We start from the raw sequence: 23266 nt of genomic DNA on the forward strand, positions 1-23266 counted from the left end.
AGTGATTTCCAGTATGACATATGCATACTTATGCTGGGCCAATGTAAATATGCAATAAAGATCATACCTGGAGTTCAGTATTCATGCAAATAAGACCCAACACTTTTGTACATCTGTCTCATTTGATTAGCACATCTACACCTAAATTAAAATGGTCTGTATATGCAGCAAAAGTGAGTATTTTATGTATATTGGCACATGTCAAGTACAAAAGGAAGGGTAAGAGCTGCCTCTTCGCAGTAAAAACAGACAAAGCTGTCATCTTACAAAGGCAAGCCTGGTTTACTCATTATCATAGCCTAAGAGTCCCCCCCCCCCCCCAGCATTTTGATGGAATTTCAGAAAGAAGGGTCAGTATAGAATTAAGACATTTGTTAACATTCAGGTAGAACTTTAAAGGTAGTCAAGATTTCTTGATGAATGGTGCAGGGCGGATATGTTGTTTACAGACAGTCTTCTGGTCCCCATGCTTGTGGCTATAAATCTGAAAGTTTGAGTTCTCATCATTCCCCTCTGTAGGTAGCAGTGTTGTTGTCGGTCTCGTGTACGCATACCTCATGCAGCAGTCCTGGTGGAAGTCTCTTCTGAAGTCCATCCCAAATGAATACAGTCACATTCTCCACAGGACTGCAAAAAAGTAGCCTAATATTATTAAAACTATATGATTTTATTGCAAGTTCAACTACATGTATTGCAACAGTGATTTCATTTAGTTTTTCTTGCCAGTGATAAAAAGGAAGAGCTTTATAGCCCTCCCCATTGTCAGGACCTGCATTTGAACCGGGGACCTCTGCTTTGTCTGGCAGTAACTCTTGAGGCTCCTGAGATGTTGGATAGCTCCCTTCTGATCCAACAATCTTGCCTTGTACCTTGTGTTTTTTTTTGTGAACCTTGAACTTCCCGTTTGCCAGATTATTGTGCTCTCTTCAGCCAATATCGCTCCTGTCATTTTTGCTGCCTTCCGTATCTCTGCTACTACATGTTACGGACCTCAACTATACCTCTGCTTGATCCCAACCCCGTAATCACTTGTTACTGGCCTTCGGCTTATCCCTACCTGCTATATCTGCTACTGGAGCCGGGTTTGTTCACTGATGCCCCGTACACACGATCGGACTTTCCGACAACAAAACCGTGGAATTTTGTTTGAAGGTTGTTGGCTCCAACTTGTCTAGCATACACACGGTCACACAAATGTTGGCCAACAATTACGAACGTAGGGACGTACAACGAGCCAAAAAAAAAGGAAGTTCAATAGCCAATGCAGCTCCTTCTCCTTGATTCCAAGCATGCATGAACTTTTGTGCGTCTGACTTGTGTACACATGAGCGGAAATTCCGATAACAAAGTTTTGTTGGAGGAAAATTTGAGAACCTGATAGCCAACAAAGTCCTCCAACAAATGTTCAATGGAGCATACACACGGTCGGACTTTCAGCCAACAAGCTCACATCCAACATTTGTTGTTGGAAAATCCGATGGTGCGTACGGGGCATTAGAAGCCAGGTGAGCCCGCATCATCCGTCAAGGTGACATGCTTGTGTAGCACACTGGTATTAGGCAGGGTTGCTAACAAATTTAGTTATGCTGGGTGTAACTAGCCTGGCTAATTGGTAATTGTATCCACTGACTTTGTGCCCCAAGCCTGAATCTGATGCATTTCTCTCAATAGGTGGCACTGCTGCCTTTGGCATTAGAATGACAAGAACAGAGTGAGTTCAGGGTGTGAATAGACATCATTTCTCAGCCAGAGTAGCGACTTGGCATGCTGGGATAGTCTATTTAAAGGGGAATGAGTCATGTGATCAGTGTTCTTTTAGCCCCAGGCTGAGACCTAGGGGCTGTATGTAAAGCAGCAGCTGAAGGTTAGGCCTGAGGCCTAACCACGTGTTTAGAGGCTCAGCCCCAAGGGAGCCTGATCATTGCAGAGGTTCAGCCAGACGGTGAACCGAGTATTGCCAGAGGTGAAGGAGAAGCAGTTGGCACATGGGACAACCACTCCTGTTAGCAGTGGCAAGTGAGAAACAGAGGTCATAGATAAAAGGGGACACCGTCGACATTAAGGGGTAACTTCTCCTATTATCAGAGACCAGCCTTTTTCACTAGTCGGGACGGTGAACAAGTTAGGAAAGCTTCAGCGTTCAAGTCAGGGACCTAACGGGTGAGCGTGAGTGACACTTGAAGAGGATTCAGCGGGTTAGCTGAGAGCCAAGCCAGGGACCCAGCAGGTAGCATGGGTGATGTACAGCAGGTTAGCCTTAGAAGAGCTCAGGGGATCCAGCAGGCAGCTGGGATCTGAATGTCCGATGAGAAGACTGGGAGCCCAGTTAGAAAAGCTACAGCGGGAGGCTGTGAGATGGAGGCCAGGTCCTACACAACAGGGATACCAAGTCTGGTATGTGTACAGATCTGTGTTGAAGTCAACCTATGAGTTCAGTTGCCATAGGAGACAGCAGTTCTACAAATACAGTGCTGCAACCAGCTTAAAAGGCCCTCAACCTGTATAGCTGTCTGCCAATTGCTATTGCATCTGCCTAAGAGTGTTCAGGCCCTAATCCCTCTCTCACCCAGTTCTTGTTAAGAGACAACAAATCTCTTTTGTTCACATTCAAAAAGTGACTGACACCAAATTCTTCCATCACACCCACCATGCCTAGTAACCCACTCTACAAAAGTTAGAAGGATGCCATCTCTCCTCAACTCTTGAGGTCACCATCGGGCCTCTAGGGGTCTGGGACATTGCTACACTTGTATACATCCTGATGGTTGGTGGGGGCCTCTACCACTATAGCTACTGGACTCTGAACCTGACTCCAGACTGATAAACCCCTGGTCCATATTAAAGAAACCTGTGTTTTGTTTAACATGCAAACAGGCATCTCACATTCTACTGCCTTTTTAAAAGTTTGAGGGTCAGCCTGGACTAAAAACGAAAGAAATCCATTAGTGTATGCCCAGGTTTACACCCAGAGTTAATTCAATAGCAGTTTAATCTTCTAAATCAAAGTATTCCTTCCATCTTTCAGAATGTGTAGTTCTGCTCTATGCTTTGCTGTGTAAAGCAGGGTTTAGGCCCTTTCACATGAGTGGTCCAATCAGGTCTGCCTGTCAATTTTTCAACCAGACCCGATTGGATCCTCCATTCTCCACTATGGAGTAACAGATGTAAACAGACTTGTGTCCGTTTACAGCCGCAATACCTCCAATCCGATCCAGCAAACACAGATGTAAGGTGATCTCTTCTTCTCCGTCTGGCTTGGAGGGCAGTCAGGTGTAAAACGGACAGAGGAGAGCGGGCCGTGCCAATATCCACTCTGCATAAGTGGACATGGACCTGTCATCCGCCTACTCTGCTCAGCAGACACATCCTCTGCTGAGAAAAACGGGGCCTTACACTCATCGAAATTTGGCTGGTTCAGCAGAAACTAAAATGTGTGTGTATGCTACTCTGTTCAACCGAAGCCGATCATTAAACTGGCTTTTGTCAAAATGTCCTGCTGGCAAACCAGCATTCGATCCGTCTTTTCATTCAACCTGCTTGTTGGAAAAAAAATATATAAATCTAAAAACTGAATTTTAAACACTTTTCAAAGGCCAGGGGAAGCTCTTCTTTAAGTCCCCCCCCCCCCCCCGCCACATTTGGTAGATCATTTTTTTTTCTGGGTTGGGGGTACCTAGTTTTTGAAGTTTCCCTCTCCCCCTCCCTGCAGTCTTCTGGGACCTTTCACAAAGAGAAGCACAGCTCATGCATGCGCAGCCGGCTGCACACAGTTCAGATGTCAGTGACAGGAACCCGAAGGCTACTGAAGAGCTAGCCCCGGTTAGGACAGCGCTGGATCCCTAGACAGTAAGTGTCCCAAGAGTCAGCAGCTACAGAATCTGTAGCTGCTGGCATTTAATTTTTTCCCAGAGCGGAGAACTGATTTAATGTTGATCTAAACTCAAGAACAAAAATGTATGATATTGCAGCTTATCAGTCCTTGGAGGTGGAGGCTACATTCATTTTTTTTTTTTTTTTCTCCTGGTGACTCGGCTTTGGGTGGCACCACTTACTCCTCACTGCATCTATGGAGGAGCAACATAGCCACCTTAGGACATCAGAACTTTAAGCAGTTAAAGTAACTGTTTTTTTCCTTTCAAGATAAAGGTTTTACATAATAAATATATAAAACAAATGGTAATAGGAGAGTTTTGTTCTGCTTTATTTCGTTTCGTGTGTATCAAAGAACTAAGGGTGTATCTGCACATGGAGATCATTGATGGAAGGAAAATAGGAAAGCATCTTGTATTGGGTTTCCCTCATGTACTGATGTTTCAGGATAGCCAAAGCTGGGAATATAATTCTAGTGAAGATTCGAGTGCAAAGCTCATGAATCCTAGATCAGACTCGTTGGCCTTGTATAGGACAACAAAGGCATACCTCCCAACCGTCCCGGATTGCCCGTGAAAGTCCCGCTGTGGGAGGTCTGTCCCGCGTCCCGGGCACCTTCATTCCGGGACAATACAATGTCCCGAAATTGCCCCACTGGCCGATCTGATGCCCCCCTAAAAATTGCCGCCGCATTGCCGCTGTCCCTAACTGCCCGCTGTACTAGTTTTGGCCGAGACCGCTTAATTTCACCCCCAGACACAGCCTGGCTCCCTGCCAAAACAACTGGTTGCTAGGCATGGCCCGCCTGGCGTCTAACAACCAGTGACGTCACGACAAGGAGAGTGGAGCCCCAGCATTTAGCCAAAGGAGGAGTCCTCTTCGCGCCTAAGCTCCGCCCCCGGCCCCGCCCCTGACTCCGCCTCCGACTCCGGGTCTTCCCTGAGTGGAGCCCCAGCATTTAGCCAAAGGAGGATTCCTCTTCGCGCCTAAGCTCCGCCCCTGACTCCGCCCCCGATTCCGGGTCTTCCCCGAAGGCTGTTCCTGCGCTGGAATAAAGGTAGGAGAAATGCTCCCTGCACTGCCCTGACTCTGAGTACACTCATGGTCACTCTGCTCCCTCCCATACACTGCCCCTCTCCAGTCATGCTATACAGTCCCCCCATACTGCCCTCCACTACCCCCCCATTATACTGCCCCCCTCCCATTTTACTGCCCTCCACTACCCCCCCCAATATACTGCCCTCTACTACCACCCCTCCCATCATACTGCCCCCCCCCTCCTATTATACTGCCCTCCACTGCCACCCCTCCTATTATACTGCCCTCCACTAACCCCCCCATTATACTGCCTTTCACTGCCACCCCCACCCATCATACTGCCCCCCTCCAATTATACTGCCCTCCACTGCCACCCCTCCTATTATACTGCCCTCCACTAACCCCCCTCCCATTATACTGCCCTCCACTACCACCCCTCCTATCATACTGCCCTCCACTACCACCCTTCCCATCATACTGCTCTCCCTCCCATCATACTGCCCTCCACTACCACCCCTCCCATAATACTGCCCTCCACTAAACCCCCTCCCATTATATTGCCCTCCACTACCATCCCTCCCATCATACTGCCCTGCACTAACCCCCCTCCCATGATACTGCCCTCCACTACCGCCTCCTCCCATCATACTGCCCTCCACTACCTCCTCTCCCATCATATTGCCCTCCACCCCATCATACTGCCCTCCCCTGCCTCCCGTCCCATCAGAATGCCTTCCACTGCCTCCGCCCCCAACATACTGCCTTCCACTGCCACCCCTCCCATCATACTGCCCTCCACTGACACCCCCTCCCATCATACTGCCCTCCACCCCATCATACTGCCCTCCACTGCCACCAACTCCCATCAAAAACTCTAAAAAAAACTCTAAAAAATAAAATGGATAAAATATAATGGTAAAAAATAATAACAAAAATAAAATAACAACAATAAAAAAAAACTACTGATCCTGTCCACTGCCCTGCTGATTATGTCTACTGCCCTACTGACCACGTCCACTGCTCTACTGACCATGTCCACTGCCCTACTGACCATGTCCACTGCCCTACTGACCATGTCCACTACCTTACTGACCACTTTCTCTACCATACTGACCACTTTCTCTGCCATACTGACCACTTTCTCTGCCATACTGACCACTTCCACTGCTCTACTGACCATGTCCACTGCCCTACTGACTGACACCATTCACAGTCCACACTGACACCACTGGCGGAACTACCAGCAAAGGTTGCACTTGCAACTAGGCCCTGGCCTTCTGCCACCATGGCCGGGCCCAATCTGCTGTGGGAGCATGAAGGGTGATGGGATCAGTGGGAAGGGCTCTGGGCTCGAAGGGAATGGCCCAGGCTGGAGGTCGGGGGGCCCTTCATGGTTTCTTGCACCAGGGCCCCTGAAGGTTCTAATTACGCCTCTGCTGCACCCTGTATATAGCTCATCCAGTACCCTGTGCCCTGTATATAGCTCGTCTCAGAACCCCGCCCCCTGTATATATAGCTCATCCCAGAACCCTGCACCCTGTTTATAGCTCATCCCAGCACCCTGCACCCTGTATATAGCTCATCCAAGAACCCTGCACCCTGTATATATCTCATCCCAGAACCCTACACCCTGTATATAGCTCATCCCAGAACCCTGTATATAGCTCATCTCAGATCCCTGGACCCTGTATATAGCTCATCCCAGAACCATGCACCCTGTATATATGCTCATCTCAGAACCCTGCACTCTGCACATAGCTCATCCCAGAACCCTGCACTCTGCACATAGCTCATCCCAGAACCCTGCACTCTGCACATAGCTCATCCCAGAACCCTGCACTCTGCACATAGCTCATCCCAGAACCCTGCACTCTGCACATAGCTCATCCCAGAACCCTGCACTCTGCACATAGCTCATTCCAGAACCCTGCACTCTGCACATAGCGCATCCCAGAACCCTGCACTCTGCACATAGCTCATTCCAGAACCCTGCACTGTTTACATAGCTCATTCCAGAACCCTTCACTCTGTACCTAGCTCATCTCAGAACCCTGCACTCTGTGCATAGCTCATCTCAGAACCCTGCACTCTGTACATAGCTCACCCCAGAACCCTGCACTCTGCACATAGCTCATTCCAAAACCCTGCACTCTGCACATAGCTCATTCCAGAACCCTGCACTCTGCACATAGCGCATCCCAGAACAATGCACTCTGCACATAGCTCATTCCAGAACCCTGCACTCTTTACATAGCTCATTCCAGAACCCTGCACTCTTTACATAGCTCATCCCAGAACCCTGCACTCTGTACATAGCTCATCCCAGAACCCTGCACTCTGTACATAGCTCATCCCAGAACCCTGCACTCTGTACATAGCTCATCTCAGAACCCTGCACTCTGTACATAGCTCACCCCAGAACCCTGCTCTCTGTTAATAGCTCATCCCAGAACCCTGCTCTCTGTTAATAGCTTATCCCAGAACCCTGCACTCTGTACATAGCTCAACCCAGAACCCTGCACTCTGAATGCAGCTCACCCCAGAACCCTGCACTCTATACACACACACAGCTCATGCTAGAACCCTGCACTCTGTACACAGCTCATGCCAGAACCCTGCACTCTGTACACAGCTCATGCCAGAACCCTGCACTCTGTACACAGCTCATGCCAGAACCCTGCACTCTGTACACAGCTCATGCCAGAACCCTGCACTCTGTACATAGCTCATGCCAGAACCCTGCACTCTGTACATAGCTCATGCCAGAACCCTGCACTCTGTACATAGGTCATCCTATAACCCTGCACTCTGTATCTAGCTCATGCCAGAACCCTGCACTCTGTATATAGCTCATCCTACAACCCTGCACTTTGTACGTAATGCACTCCAAACACTGCATTCTTTTATCCTTTTTTTTTAAATGAATGTGCTGGGGTATGTATGTATCCATGAGACTCTTGCTTGTGGAACAATAATAAAAGCATATTTTATAGATACAAGGAAGCCCAAGTTTTGTTTAATGATGCCCATTAAGCTCCTCCCACTGTCAAAAGTTTGACCACGCCCACATTTGCCGCAGCGCGCTATGCAAGGTTACTTCCTTCCTCAAGTGTCCCTCATTCTGAAGTTCAAAAGTTGGGAGGTATGCAAAGGGCTCAGAGTCTGTACATCCACCCTTGTTACAGCAGAAAGCTGTGCAGTGACAACCATGTAAAGTGTACCAACAGTCAATAAAAGGTTATTTTGTTGTCTCTGACCTTTGTAGTTATGGCCGTGTCCATTTGGGTTGTTGCACTTTCCAAAAATTCTCTTGTTCTCCTCATCACTCAAAGAATTACTGCAACACAGCATGGAAAAAAGAAAAGGAGTTAAGACAGACTTAATAAGGTTTCATGTCAGATAAGCAGGCTCCTGTTTCTCAGGAACATTGCCATTCCCTCCTTACATACTCAACCAGCATTAAGGCTGGATTCACACCTATGCATTTTTAGTGCTTTTTGTATTTTGCAGATTTGCACTACAGAATGTGTTCCATAGGAAACCATGTAAAATGGACTGTAGTGCAAATCTGCAAAATGCAAAAAGCACTAAAAATGCACAGGTGTGAATCCAGCCTTAGAGAGGACTTAGCAGGCAAGTAGGTTTGGTTTACTGCAGAAGAGGAGCGATTAAAAAAAAAAAAAACAGCAAAAGGTACAGCGCTATATACTACTGTGATCTAAACACGTGATAAAACAGCACCTTTTTGACTTATTAAACACATTTTTGAACAATCAAAACTGCAAATAAAGTTTCTCAGTATCCTCAATTTAGTCATTTCAGCACCAATAATGGTTCAATAAGATTTTTTCTATCTGTGCAACCACCACCATCAGATGTGCACTCACCTGAAGGGCCAGACCTTACATATAATGTATGGTCAAAATACGATTGTGTCTTATATAGGACATCCAGACTCCTTGAATAATGCAGACCTATAATGGAATGAGCATTCGTTTTGTTAGATGCCTACATTGGTGCCACATTAGTGTTGATGGGGAAATCCTTCCTGCAGCACTACGGTGTTCTGCTGTTGGGAAGCCTTCCCTGCTGGCAGAACACAATGATCAGTGTTAGATGATACTTCCCCTTTAAGATACCTTCGCCTCTGCTCCTCCGCTCGATCATATGCAAAAGGAAACTCAAATTAGTGCGTTACCATTTAACCCGTTTCCTAAACACTTCCATATACCACTACTCATATTTATTGTGAAATTACGCAGGCATTCCAAAATATAGATGAACATATATTATGACTACTTAAAGTGGTTGTAAACCACTGTACTTTTTTTTAACATACCCTTAAGGCAAAAGCATAATGTGCTAATATGCATCACATACTAGCACATTATGTGAAACTTACCTCAAAACGAAGGATTCCAGCAAAGCTATTGCTGGAAGTGGCATCCATCTTCACCCGGTCTTCCTTTCTGGTTCGCAAACTCTGGCTCTGTGACTGGCCATAGCCACAATTAACATCACTCCCGCCGCCACAGGGCTCTGAAGAAACGGCACGGGCGGAGTTCCTTCAGAGTGCATGCGCCAGTGATTTCACTGGCTGCATGTACAGTAAATATCTCTGATCTGTAACTGCCATGGTGCTGCACATGTGATCAGTTACGACAACAGCCATTTGATGGTTTGACAGTTTCGTTGAGAGCAAAGCAAATGTGACAGTTAGCTTTCCTGGCATGTCGGGAACGTAACATGTTTTTTTTTTTTTAAACTGTTAAATCTAGTTCTGCTTTAATTTTTTAAATTCTAGATATACATTTCTTACCATTACAAAAAAATAAAATAAACTATGACAGTTGTGACAATATCAGATTTGTTGATTTGTACCTGTAGTAAAGCCAAGAAATAATGCACATGTTTTATTATCCTACCTAAAACACACCGACACTAAACATGACCCTGATCCCAACATTAACCTAGATCAGGGGTCTTGAAATTAAAATTTATGGAGGTGCGGTCAGCAAAATTTCCTTCTGGCAGAGGTCCAAATCTTGTTAGTACTAAAACACATCACAGTCCCCCTGTACATCCATCGTCTTCAGCGTACCTTTCAAATTGTTGTCCCCTCTTTAAAGCAGTCCCACAGTGTCCTCAATTACCCTTCACAACACTGGCCCCTTACATTGCAGTGCCCCTTTTCGACATGCAGCACCCCTGTTAATGCACAGTCCTAGGGTACCTTTGGCAGGGCAGAGGCATCAATCATCCTGGGGTGTCCTCTCAGGCCTCCAGCCCTGCCACTGATATCACCCTAACAGCAGGCGAGGGCAGGAGGAGCTGCAGATTGGGACTGAGGGGTGGGAGCTGCCCCAGTTATGTTAACAAGCCAGTGATCACCCGGCTTGTTCATAGAAAAAGACTCTTGTTCTCTGTCCCGACCTCGGTGCTGCAGATCTGGACAGAGAACAGGAGGAGTCTTTTCATATTAGAAAGCCAGGTAATTCCCCGCTTGTTAACATAACTGGGGCAGCTCCCGCTCCTCAATCCCAATCTGCAGCTCCTCCCACCCCCACCACTGTTGGGGATGACATCAGTGGCCGGGCAGAGAGCCTGGGAGAGGACACCCAGCCATGGCACGGCCGTGGTCCCAACATGGTCTTTCACTCAGGCCATTCCGGACCGGGGTCCGCTATTTAGGGATGGCTGTAAATGTGATGTAAAAATGCACAAGGCTCAACGCAAAAAAAAAAAAAAAAAAAAAGAAAAAGTCTGCATGAGCTACAATGCTATGTTTGTCACTCATAGGGCAGCCCATTGAAAAAGAATGGACTGCTCTAGGGAAAAAAAAAAGCCTAAGATACATCTCTTGGTGCTTTTTGGTACCCAGGGAGCTGCATACAACCCGCCATACAAGCAAATGGTTGCACACCCTTTAAAACAACAATGCTCCTTTGCATCGGTGTACACACATGACCCCCGACGTATTTCCCAATACACCGGACTCACATGTGCAGTGAACACCGATGCAATGCAGCACTGGAGATTATAAGAGTATTGCTGCATACAGTCCAGCACTTGTATACAGCTCCATGGGGATTTAATGCTTGTGTGTGTGGACCCCCCCCCCTCCGGTTTGTATACTGGCTAGTAAGGATGAGCTCCGGCGTGTTCGCACACTCCACGTGCCGAGCCCGCCAGGAAGTCGGCACGGGGCTGCGCTAATCACAGGCAGTGAGACATTTCCCAATCTCTGCAGCCGCACATCGGGACAACGTCTCACTGCCTGTGATTAGCGCAGCTCCGTGCCGACTTCCTGGTGGGCTCTGCATGTGGAGTGTGCGAACACGCCGGAGCTCATCCTTACTGGCTAGTAGATCCACTTTCTTCAAATCCCTGGTACTTAAAGTGGAATTCCTGCTTACAACTAGCCCAAAAATGGACCCCTCCCCCACACAACACTTATGCCAACTAACCTGTGTAAGAAAGATGTGTATACTTACCCATTTACAGCATATGCTGCTCATGTGGTCATCCTTGTGTCAGCCAGTGGTGGCTGCAGGGAAGAAGAGTGAGTGACAACAGCTAGTAAAGCCTGAAGCAGAGACATCACGCATAGGCTTCAATGGCCCATCTCATCAGCTGTCCTCTCCTGTGAAGCTGCACTGGCATATGTGTATGTGTGTGTGTGTGTATATATACACACACACACAATCACAGCTATCACAATAGTACACAAAATCACATAAATGGATGCCGTTTAAAAAAATGATTGCTTATAACAATGATCAGATCATCATTGTAATAAAAAAAAAAAAAATATATATATATATATATATATATATATATATATATATATATATATATATTTATTATGATCCTTTAGGCGCCTTTCACACGGATGGTTATTCTGCCGCAGTTAAAAGCATGTTTTTTTTTCTGTCAAATTCAAGACACCAGCCACGGCGATCAGCTGCATTTGTACAGTGCGATTAGCCATTTCCATAGCAACCCGACAGGGTACCGACTCGTATTGAATGGAGATCCAACTTGGATCCCCGCCAATACCAGGCACTGTGTTTGGTATGAATCTTGAGGGGGAACTCCGTGCCAAATTTTACATAAAAAACCGGCATGGGTTCCCCTCCAAGAGCATACCAGGCCCTTCAGTCTGGTATGGATTCCAAGGAGCACCCCCTACGCCGAAAAAAACGGCGTGGGGGTCCCCCCAAAATCCATACCAGACCCTTATCCGAGCACGCAGCCCGGTCGGTCAGGAAAAGGGGGTGGGGAAAAGCAACCACCCCCCCTCCTTAACCGTACCAGGCCGCATGCCCTCAACATGGGGGTTTGGTGCTTTGGGGCAAGGGGGGTGCCCTGCGGCCCCCCCACCTCAAAGCACCCCGTCCCCATGTTGATGAGGACAAGGGCCTCTTCCCGACAACCCTGGCCGTTGGTTGTCGGGGTCTGCGGGCGGGGGGTTTATCGGAATCCGGGAGCCCCCTTTAATAAGGGGGCCCCCAGATCCCGGCCCTCCACCCTATGTTAATGAGTATGGGGTACATCGTACCCCTACCCATTCACGTGGGGAAAAAAGTGTCAAAAAAAAAAAAAAAAACACTACACAGGTTTTAAAAGTAATTTATTAGGCATCTCTAGGGGTCTTCTGCCGACTTCGGGGGTCCTCAGGCCTCTTCTCCCTCTCTCCGGTGTCGTCTCCGCGCTCTACGGTTCTTCTCCGGTGCCTTCTTCCTTCTGCCGGGCTCCTCTGCTATCTTCTGCTCTTTTGCTAGTGGAGGAGGCCGGTCTTCTTCTCTGAGACGTCTTCAAGGGAAGGATCAGACATTACACACACAGATCTACGGGGGGGAGATCCCAGGGATGGATGGATCAGACATTACACACACAGATCCATGGGGGGAGATCCCAGGGATGGATGGATGGATGGATCAGACATTACACACACAGATCTATGGGGGGAGATCCCAGGGAAGGATGGATGGATGGAAGGATCAGACATTACACACACACAGATCTATGGGGGGAATCCCAGGGATGGATGGATCAGACATTACACAGATCTATGGGGGGAGATCCCAGGGAAGGATCAGACATTAGACGTCTCAGGAGAGGAGGGGCGCTCGCTCATCCCCACCCCCTTTCCTGACCGACCGGGCTGCGTGCTCGGATAAGGGTCTGGTATGGATTTTGGGGGGACCCCCACGTCGTTTTTTCAGCGTAGGGGGTGCTCCTTGGAATCCATACCAGACCGAAGGGCCTGGTATGCTCTTGGAGGGGAACCCATGACGGTTTTTTATTTAAAATTTGGCGTGGAGTTCCCCCTCAAGATTCATACCAAACACCATGCCTGGTATTGGCGGGGATCCAAGTCGGTTCCCCGTGCTTGTCGCTCATTGGGAAAGGAAAAAACATTTTTCCTTTCCCGATGAGCGAGCCAGATCGGCGCTGCTATCCGCAGCTGATACAGTGCACTGCGATTACCTGCGGTTATGTGTGGATAGCTGCGCTAAATCGCTCCTGGACGCAGCCAATTCTATTTTTTCTATCCGCACAAAACCGCATGTAATCAAAATGCAGCTAAACGCAGTGTGTGAATGGGGCCATAGGAAAGCATTGTGTGCGTTTAGCTGCAGTAGAAAACGCAGCTAAAAGCACAATTCTATCCATCCGTGTGAAAGGGGCCTTAGGAAAGCTGCTGATGGGCAACCACCTAGAGACCAATGATGTCATCAATGAGACGGATGGATCAGACATTATACACACAGATCTATGGGGGGAGATCCCAGGGATGTATGGATCAGACATTATAAACACAGATCTATGGGGAGAGATCCCAGGGAGGGATGGATGGATGGATGGATGGATGGAAGGATCAGACACTACACACACAGAGATCTATGGGGGGAGATCCCAGGGATGGATGGATGGATGGATAGATCAGACATTACACACTCAGATCTATGGGGAGAGATCCCAGGGATGGATGGATCAGACATTATACACACAGAACTATGGGGAGAGATCGCAGGGATGGATGGATGGATCAGACATTACACACACAGACCTATGGGGAGAGATCCCAGGGATGGATGGATCAGACATTACACACACAGATCTATGGGGGAGATCCCGGGGATGGATGGATGGAGCAGACATTACACACACAGATCTATGGGGGGAGATCCCAGGGAAGGATGGATGGATGGATGGATGGAAGGATCAGACATTATACACACAGATCTATGGGGAGAGATCCCAGGGATGGATGGATGGATCAGACATTATACATACAGATCTATGGGGAGAGATCCCAAGGATGAATGGATGGATCAGACATTACACACACAGATCTATGGGGGGAGATCCCAGGGATGGATGGATCAGACATTATACACACACAAATCTATGGGGGAGATCCCAGGGATGGATGGATGGATGGATGGATCAGACATTATACACACAGAGATCTATGGGGGGAGATCCCAGGGATGGATGGATGGATGGATCAGACATTATGAACACAGATCTATGGGGAGAGATCCCAGGGAGGGATGGATGGATGGGTGGAAGGATCAGACATTGTACACACAGAGATCTATGGGGGAGATCCCAGGGAGGGATGGATGGATGGAAGGATCAGACATTACACACACAGGGATCTATGGGGGGAGATCCCAGGGAAGGATGGATGGATGGATGGATGGAAGGAAGGATCAGACATTACACACACAGAGATCTATGGGGGGAGATCCCAGGGATGGATGGATCAGACATTGTAACACAGATCTATGGGGAGAGATCCCAGGGAGGGATGGATGGATGGATGGAAGGATCAGACATTACACACACAGAGATCTATGGGGGGAGATCCCAGGGATGGATCAGACTTTACACACACAGATCTATGGGGAGATATCTCAGGGATGGATGGATGGATCAGACATTACACACACAGATCTATGGGGAGAGATCCCAGGGATGGATGGATGGATCAGACATTACACACACAGAGATCTACGGGGTGAGATCCCAGGGATGGATGGATGGATGGATGGATGGAAGGAAGGAAGGATCAGACATTACACACACAGATCTATGGGGGGAGATCCCAGGGATGGATGGATTGATCAGACATTACACACACAGATCTATGGGGGGAGATCCCAGTGATGGATGGATTGAGCAGACAATACACACACACAGATCTATGGGGGGAGATCCCAGAGATGGATGGATGGATCAGACATTACACACACAGATCTATGGGGGGAGATCCCAGGGATGGATGGATGGATCAGACATTACACACACAGATCTATGGGGAGAGATCCCAGGGAAGGATGGATGGATCAGACATTACACACACAGATCTATGGGGAGAGATCCCAGGGATGGATGGATCAGACATTACACACACAGAGATCTATGGGGGGAGATGCCAGGGATGGATGGATGAGACATTACACACACACAGATCTATTGGGGGGAGATCCCAGGGATGGATGGATGGATGGATGGATCAGACATTATACACACAGATCTATGGGGAGAGATCCCGGGGATGGATGGATCAGACATTACACACACAGATCTATGGGGGGAGATCCCAGGGAAGGATGGATGGTTTGGATCAGACATTACACACACAGATTTATGGGGGGAGATCCCAGGGATGGATGGATGGATGGATCAGACATTATACACACAGATCTATGGGGGGGAGATCCCAGGCAAGGATGGATGGAAGGATCAGATATTATACACACAGAGATCTATGGGGGGGGGGGGATCCCAAGGAAGGTTCAGACATTACACACACAGATCTATGGGGGGAGATCCCACGGAAGGATGGATGGATCAGACATTACACACACACAGATCTATGGGGGAGATCCCAGGGAAGGATCAGACATTACACACAGAGATCTATGGGGGGAGATCCCAGGGAAGTATCAGACATTACACACACAGAACTATGGGGGGGAGATCCCAGGGATGGATGGATGAATCAGACATTACACACACAGATCTATGGGGGGAGATCCCAGGGAAGGATGGATGGAAGGATCAGACATTATACACACAGATCTATGGGGAGAGATCCCAAGGATGGATGGATCAGACATTACGCACACAGAGATCTATGGGGGGAGATCCCAGGGATGGATGGATGGATGGATCAGACATTATACACACACAGATCAATGGGGAGAGATCCCAGGGAGGGATGGATGGATGGATGGATGAATGGATGGATCAGACATTACACACACAGAGATCTATGGGGGGTGATCCCAGGGATGGATCAGACATTATAAACACAGATCTATGGGGGGAGATCCCAGTGAGGGATGGATGGATGGCTGGATGGATGGAAGGATCAGACATTACACACACACAGATCTATGGGGGGAGATCCCAGGGATGGATCAGACATTGCACACACAGATCTATGGGGGAGATATCTCAGCGATGGATGGATCAGACATTACATACACAGATCTATGGGGAGAGATCCCAAGGGATGGATGGATCAGACATTACACACACAGAGATCTACGGGGTGTGATCCCAGGGATGGATGGATGGATGGAAGGATCAGATATTACACACACAGATCTATGGTGGGAGATCCCAGGGATAGATGGATGGATCCGACATTACACACACAGATCTATGGGGGGAGATCCCAGGGATGGATGGATCAGACATTATACATACAGATCTATGGGGAGAGATCCCAGGGATGGATGGATCAGACATTACACACACAGAGATCTATGGGGTAGATCCCAGGGAAGGATCAGACATTACACACACAGAGATCTATGGGGGAGACCCCAGGGAAGGATCAGACATTACACACACAGATCTATGGGGAGAGATCCCAGGGATGGATCAGACATTATACACACAGATCTATGGGGAGAGATCCCAGGGATAGATTGATGGATCACACATTACACACACACAGATCTATGGGGAGAGATCCCAGGGATGGATGGATCAGACATTATACACACAGATCTATGGGGGGAGATCCCAGGGATAGATGGATGGATCACACATTACACACACAGAGATCTATGGGGGGAGATCCCAGGGATGGATGGATGGATCAGACATTACACACACAGATCTATGGGGGGAGATCCCAGGGATGGATGGATGGATGGATCAGACATTATACACACAGATCTATGGGGGGGAGATCCCAGGCAAGGATGGATGGAAGGATCAGATATTATACACACAGAGATCTATGGGGGGGGGGGGGGATCCCAAGGAAGGTTCAGACATTACACACACAGATCTATGGGGGGAGATCCCACGGAAGGATGGATGGATCAGACATTACACACACAGATCTATAGGGGGAGATCCCAGGGATGGATGGATGGATCAGACATTACACACACAGATCTATGGGGGGAGATCCCAGGGATGGATGGATGGATGGAAGGATCAGACATTATATACACAGATCTATGGGGGGAGATCCCAGGGAGGGATGGATGGATGGGAGGATCAGACACTACACACACAGAGATCTACGGGGTGTGATCCCAGGGATGGATGGATGGATGGAAGGATCAGATATTACACACACAGATCTATGGTGGGAGATCCCAGGGATAGATGGATGGATCAGACATTACACACACAGATCTATGGGGGGAGATCCCAGGGAGGGATGGATGGATCAGACATTACACACACAGATCTATGGGGGGAGATCCCAGGGAGGGATGGATGGATCAGACATTACACACACAGATCTATGGGGAGAGATCCCAGGGATGGATGGATGGATCAGACATTACACACACAGATCTATGGGGGGAGATCCCAGGGAGGGATGGATGGATCAGACATTACACACACACAGATCTATGGGGGGAGATCCCAGGGATGGATGGATGGATCAGACATTACACACACAGATCTATGGGGGGAGATCCCAGGGATGGATGGATGGATCAGACATTATACACACAGATCTATGGGGGGGAGATCCCAGGCAAGGATGGATGGAAGGATCAGATATTATACACACAGAGATCTATGGGGGGGGGGATCCCAAGGAAGGTTCAGACATTACACACACAGATCTATGGGGGGAGATCCCACGGAAGGATGGATGGATCAGACATTACACACACAGATCTATAGGGGGAGATCCCAGGGATGGATGGATGGATCAGACATTACACACACAGATCTATGGGGGGAGATCCCAGGGATGGATGGATGGATGGAAGGATCAGACATTATAAACACAGATCTATGGGGGGAGATCCCAGGGAGGGATGGATGGATGGGAGGATCAGACACTACACACACAGAGATCTACGGGGTGTGATCCCAGGGATGGATGGATGGATGGAAGGATCAGATATTACACACACAGATCTATGGTGGGAGATCCCAGGGATAGATGGATGGATCAGACATTACACACACAGATCTATGGGGGGAGATCCCAGGGAGGGATGGATGGATCAGACATTATACATACAGATCTATGGGGAGAGATCCCAGGGATGGATGGATGGATCAGACATTACACACACACAGATCTATGGGGGAGATCCCAGGGAAGGATCAGACATTACACACAGAGATCTATGGGGGGAGATCCCAGGGAAGTATCAGACATTACACACACAGAACTATGGGGGGGAGATCCCAGGGATGGATGGATGGATCAGACATTATACACACAGATCTATGGGGGGGAGATCCCAGGCAAGGATGGATGGAAGGATCAGATATTATACACACAGAGACCTATGGGGGGGAGATCCCAAGGAAGGTTCAGACATTACACACACCTATGGGGGGAGATCCCAGGGATGTATGGATGGATGAGACATTACACACACACAGATCTATAGGGGGAGATCCCAGGGAAGGATGGATGGTTTGGATCAGACATTACACACACAGATCTATTGGGGGAGATCCCAGGGATGGATGGATGGATGGAAGGATCAGACATTACACACACAGATCCATGGGGGGAGATCCCAGGGATGGATGGATGGATCAGACATTATACACACAGAGATCTATGGGGGGAGATCCCAGGGAAGTATCAGACATTACATACACAGATCTATGGGGGAGATCCCAGGCATGGATGGATGGATCAGACATTACACACAGATCTATGGGGGAGATCCCAGGCATGGATGGATGGATCAGACATTACACACACAGATCTATGGGGAGAGATCCCAGGGATGGATGGATGGATCAGACATTACACACACACAGATCTATGGGGGGAGATCCCAGGGATGGATGGATCAGACATTACACACATACAGATCTATGGGGGGAGATCCCAGGGATGGATGGATGGATCAGACATTATACACACAGAGATCTATGGGGGGAGATCCCAGGGAAGTATCAGACATTACATACACAGATCTATGGGGGAGATCCCAGGGATGGATGGATCAGACATTACACACACAGATCTATGGGGGGAGATCCCAGGGATGGATGGATGGATGGATCAGACATTACACACACAGATCTATGGGGGAGATCCCAGGGATGGATGGATGGATGGATCAGACATTATACACACAGATCTATGGGGAGAGATCCCAGGGATGGATGGATCAGACATTACACACACACAGATCTATGGGGGAGAGATCCCAGGGATGGATGGATCAGAAATTACACACACAGAGATCTATGGGGGGAGATCCCAGGGAAGGATCAGACAGTGATGATGTGTAAACAGATGATGATGGAGGGGGAGGAAGCTCTGTACTGACCAGTGCAGCTGATGAGAAGCTCTGTACTGACCAGTGCAGCTGATGAGAAGCTCTGAATGATCCTGACTCTGGCTCTCTCTGTCATGTCTCAGTTGCTCATGGTGTGATCAGATCTGCACTCTCCGAGAACACTCACACCCCCCTCTGATGTAGTTCAGTAGACAGCAGAGTCGTCAATAGGGGGTGGCTTTTGGGGTTATAGCCCTGAATCTGGGGCTATGAGTCTCTGCAGGGTTCCCCAAGGGGAGGGGAGGCTCTCTGGGGACCCTGGTGTAAGTGGGGGGGCTCTCTTGGGACCCTGATTTTAAGGAGGAGACTCTCTGGGGACCTTGATTTTAAGGAGGAGGCTCTCTGGGGACCCTGATTTTAAGGAGGCTCTCTGGGGACCATGATTTTAAGGGGGAGGCTCTCTGGGGACCCTAATGTAAGGGGGGCTCTCTGAGGACCCTGATACAAGGGGAAGGCTCTTTGGGGACCCTGATGTAAGGGGGGGGGCTCTCTGGGGACCCTGATGTAAGGGGGGGCTCTCTGGAGATATACACACACACGTATATTACTATATATACATGTGTATGCCTGCCCAAGCGTATGACTTTCTTTACTACGCTGCTATGGGCTCTAGCCCCAGATCTTTTGTAGACCTAGCAATGCCCCTGGTAGACAGTCCTCCATCCAGTCATGTGAAGGGGATAGAATGAGTGAGAACGGGCAGCCTTCCCTCACAGCCAGTGCGTGCGTCCCGTGGATGGGAGGGTTTACTCTGATTGGCGGACACGGCGGGCGGATAACGGTCACACCGAGCAGGAGGGTTGAACGGCGCCATTTTCTTCTGTGGATTGCCAGGGAGAAGGCGTGTCTTATCGGCTCTCGGTCACCGAAGAGGAACAGCGCCCTGTAGCAGATTTCTCTGAGATTACAACCACAGCTCTTTCACCGGAGAGCTAGTAAGTGTCATTAGCAGTGATGGCACCTTACCAGTGAGATCAGGTCCAGTATTGGGATGTGGGGGGCAGGTCAGGCGGCTGCCTAGAGTGCCAGGGTAGGGGGGGCGGCAAAATCCGGATCCAATAGCTGTCTGTCCCTCCACCCTGCGCCCCATAGAAGAGGACGTTTATCTGCAGGGAATGGGATGCAGAGCTGGGGAAGGGATCCCGGTGGAGGGTCAGGATGGACAGAGTGAGCGGAGCCCAGAGGGGAGGACACTTTGGGAACCAATGAAAGAACTCAGGGGAGGGATCAGCAGCACCACTGACACATAGGCGGCACGTGTGACTTGTTTTACTTCTGTCTGTGTCAGTGAGAAGAGCCTCCTACACTGTTATCTGCATAATCCCGCCTCCCAGCACGAGGTATGGATGCCCATTGGTCTGCTGCTCTGTCACTCATCTCTGCACCCGCCTTCTCTTCATGTCCAAGCTGTGTGAGAAGTACAATGTGCAGCTTGGCGAATGAAATATCTGCTGGAGTGGGAGGAGTCAGAGCCCCTCTTGTCACAGTATACACTGAGCCCGGATTACCATCAATAGGGAATATGTGCAGGAGAGAGAGTACAGCAATGTAACATGTGTGTGTAGGAGAGAGAGAGAGAGAGAGTACAGCAATGTAACGTGTGTGTAGGAGAGAGAGTACAGCAATGTAACGTGTGTGTAGGAGAGAGAGTACAGCAATGTAACATGTGTGTGTAGGAGAGAGAGAGTACAGCAATGTAACATGTGTGTGTAGGAGAGAGAGAGTACAGCAATGTAACATGTGTGTGTAGGAGAGAGAGAGAGTACAGCAATGTAACATGTGTGTGTAGGAGAGAGAGAGTACAGCAATGTAACGTGTGTGTAGGAGAGAGAGAGAGAGTACAGCAATGTAACATGTGTGTGTAGGAGAGAGAGTACAGCAATGTAACATGTGTGTGTAGGAGAGAGAGTACAGCAATGTAACGTGTGTGTAGGAGAGAGAGTACAGCAATGTAACATGTGTGTGTAGGAGAGAGAGAGAGTACAGCAATGTAACGTGTGTGTAGGAGAGAGAGAGAGAGTACAGCAATGTAACATGTGTGTAGGAGAGAGAGAGTACAGCAATGTAACATGTGTGTGTAGGAGAGAGAGAGAGAGAGTACAGCAATGTAACGTGTGTGTAGGAGAGAGAGTACAGCAATGTAACATGTGTGTATAGGAGAGAGAGTACAGCAATGTAACATGTGTGTATAGGAGAGAGAGTACAGCAATGTAACGTGTGTGTAGGAGAGAGAGAGTGCAGCAATGTAACGTATGTGTAGGAGAGAGAGTACAGCAATGTAACGTGTGTATAGGAGAGAGAGAGTACAGCAATGTAACATGTGTGCGTAGGAGAGAGAGAGAGTACAGCAATGTAACATGTGTGTGTAGGAGAGAGAGTACAGCAATGTAATATGTGTGCGTAGGAGAGAGAGAGAGTACAGCAATGTAACGTGTGTAGGAGAGAGAGAGTACAGCAATGTAACATGTGTGCGTAGGAGAGAGAGAGAGAGAGAGTACAGCAATGTAACATGTGTGTGTAGGAGAGAGAGAGTACAGCAATGTAACATGTGTGTGTAGGAGAGAGAGAGTACAGCAATGTAACATGTGTGCGTAGGAGAGAGAGAGAGTACAGCAATGTAACATGTGTGTGTAGGAGAGAGAGTACAGCAATGTAACGTGTGTGTAGGAGAGAGAGTACAGCAATGTAACATGTGTGTAGGAGAGAGAGTACAGCAATGTAACATGTGTGCGTAGGAGAGAGAGAGTACAGCAATGTAACGTGTGTGTAGGAGAGAGAGTACAGCAATGTAACATGTGTGCGTAGGAGAGAGAGAGAGTACAGCAATGTAACATGTGTGTGTAGGAGAGAGAGAGTACAGCAATGTAACATGTGTGTGTAGGAGAGAGAGAGAGTACAGCAATGTAACGTGTGTGTAGGAGAGAGAGAGTACAGCAATGTAACATGTGTGTGTAGGAGAGAGAGAGTACAGCAATGTAACATGTGTGTGTAGGAGAGGGAGAGAGAGAGTACAGCAATGTAACATGTGTGTGTAGGAGAGAGAGAGAGAGAGTACAGCAATGTAACGTGTGTGTAGGAGAGAGAGTGGAGCAATGTAACATGTGTGTGTAGGAGAGAGAGTACAGCAATGTAACGTGTGTGTAGGAGAGAGAGTACAGCAATGTAACGTGTGTGTAGGAGAGAGAGTACAGCAATGTAACGTATGTGTAGGAGAGAGAGAGTACAGCAATGTAACATGTGTGCATAGGAGAGAGAGAGAGTACAGCAATGTAACGTGTGTGTAGGAGAGAGAGAGAGTACAGCAATGTAACGTGTGTGTAGGAGAGAGTACAGCAATGTAACATGTGTGCGTAGGAGAGAGAGAGAGTACAGCAATGTAACATGTGTGTGTAGGAGAGAGAGAGTACAGCAATGTAACATGTGTGTGTAGGAGAGAGAGAGAGAGAGAGTACAGCAATGTAACGTGTGTGTAGGAGAGAGAGTACAGCAATTTAACATGTGTGTATAGGTGAGAGAGTACAGCAATGTAACATGTGTGT

General features: G+C 48.4%; 1 protein-coding gene across 1 annotated transcript; it reads right to left on the reverse strand.

The window, feature by feature from the left end:
* Positions 1-428: 428 nt before the first annotated feature.
* Positions 429-8322, reverse strand: LOC141127495 (6-pyruvoyl tetrahydrobiopterin synthase-like). Its single transcript, XM_073614011.1, has 3 exons — positions 8166-8322; positions 2246-2369; positions 429-627 (listed from the first exon to the last, which is right to left on the reverse strand). Exons 1-3 carry the CDS (start codon positions 8257-8259, stop codon positions 504-506), a joined length of 342 nt encoding a protein of 113 aa, XP_073470112.1. The 5' UTR covers positions 8260-8322; the 3' UTR covers positions 429-503.
* Between the last annotated feature and the right edge of the window lie 14944 nt (positions 8323-23266).

The sequence above is a fragment of the Aquarana catesbeiana genome, linkage group LG01 (genome assembly GCF_042186555.1).
Source record: "Aquarana catesbeiana isolate 2022-GZ linkage group LG01, ASM4218655v1, whole genome shotgun sequence".
NCBI lineage: Eukaryota > Metazoa > Chordata > Amphibia > Anura > Ranidae > Aquarana > Aquarana catesbeiana.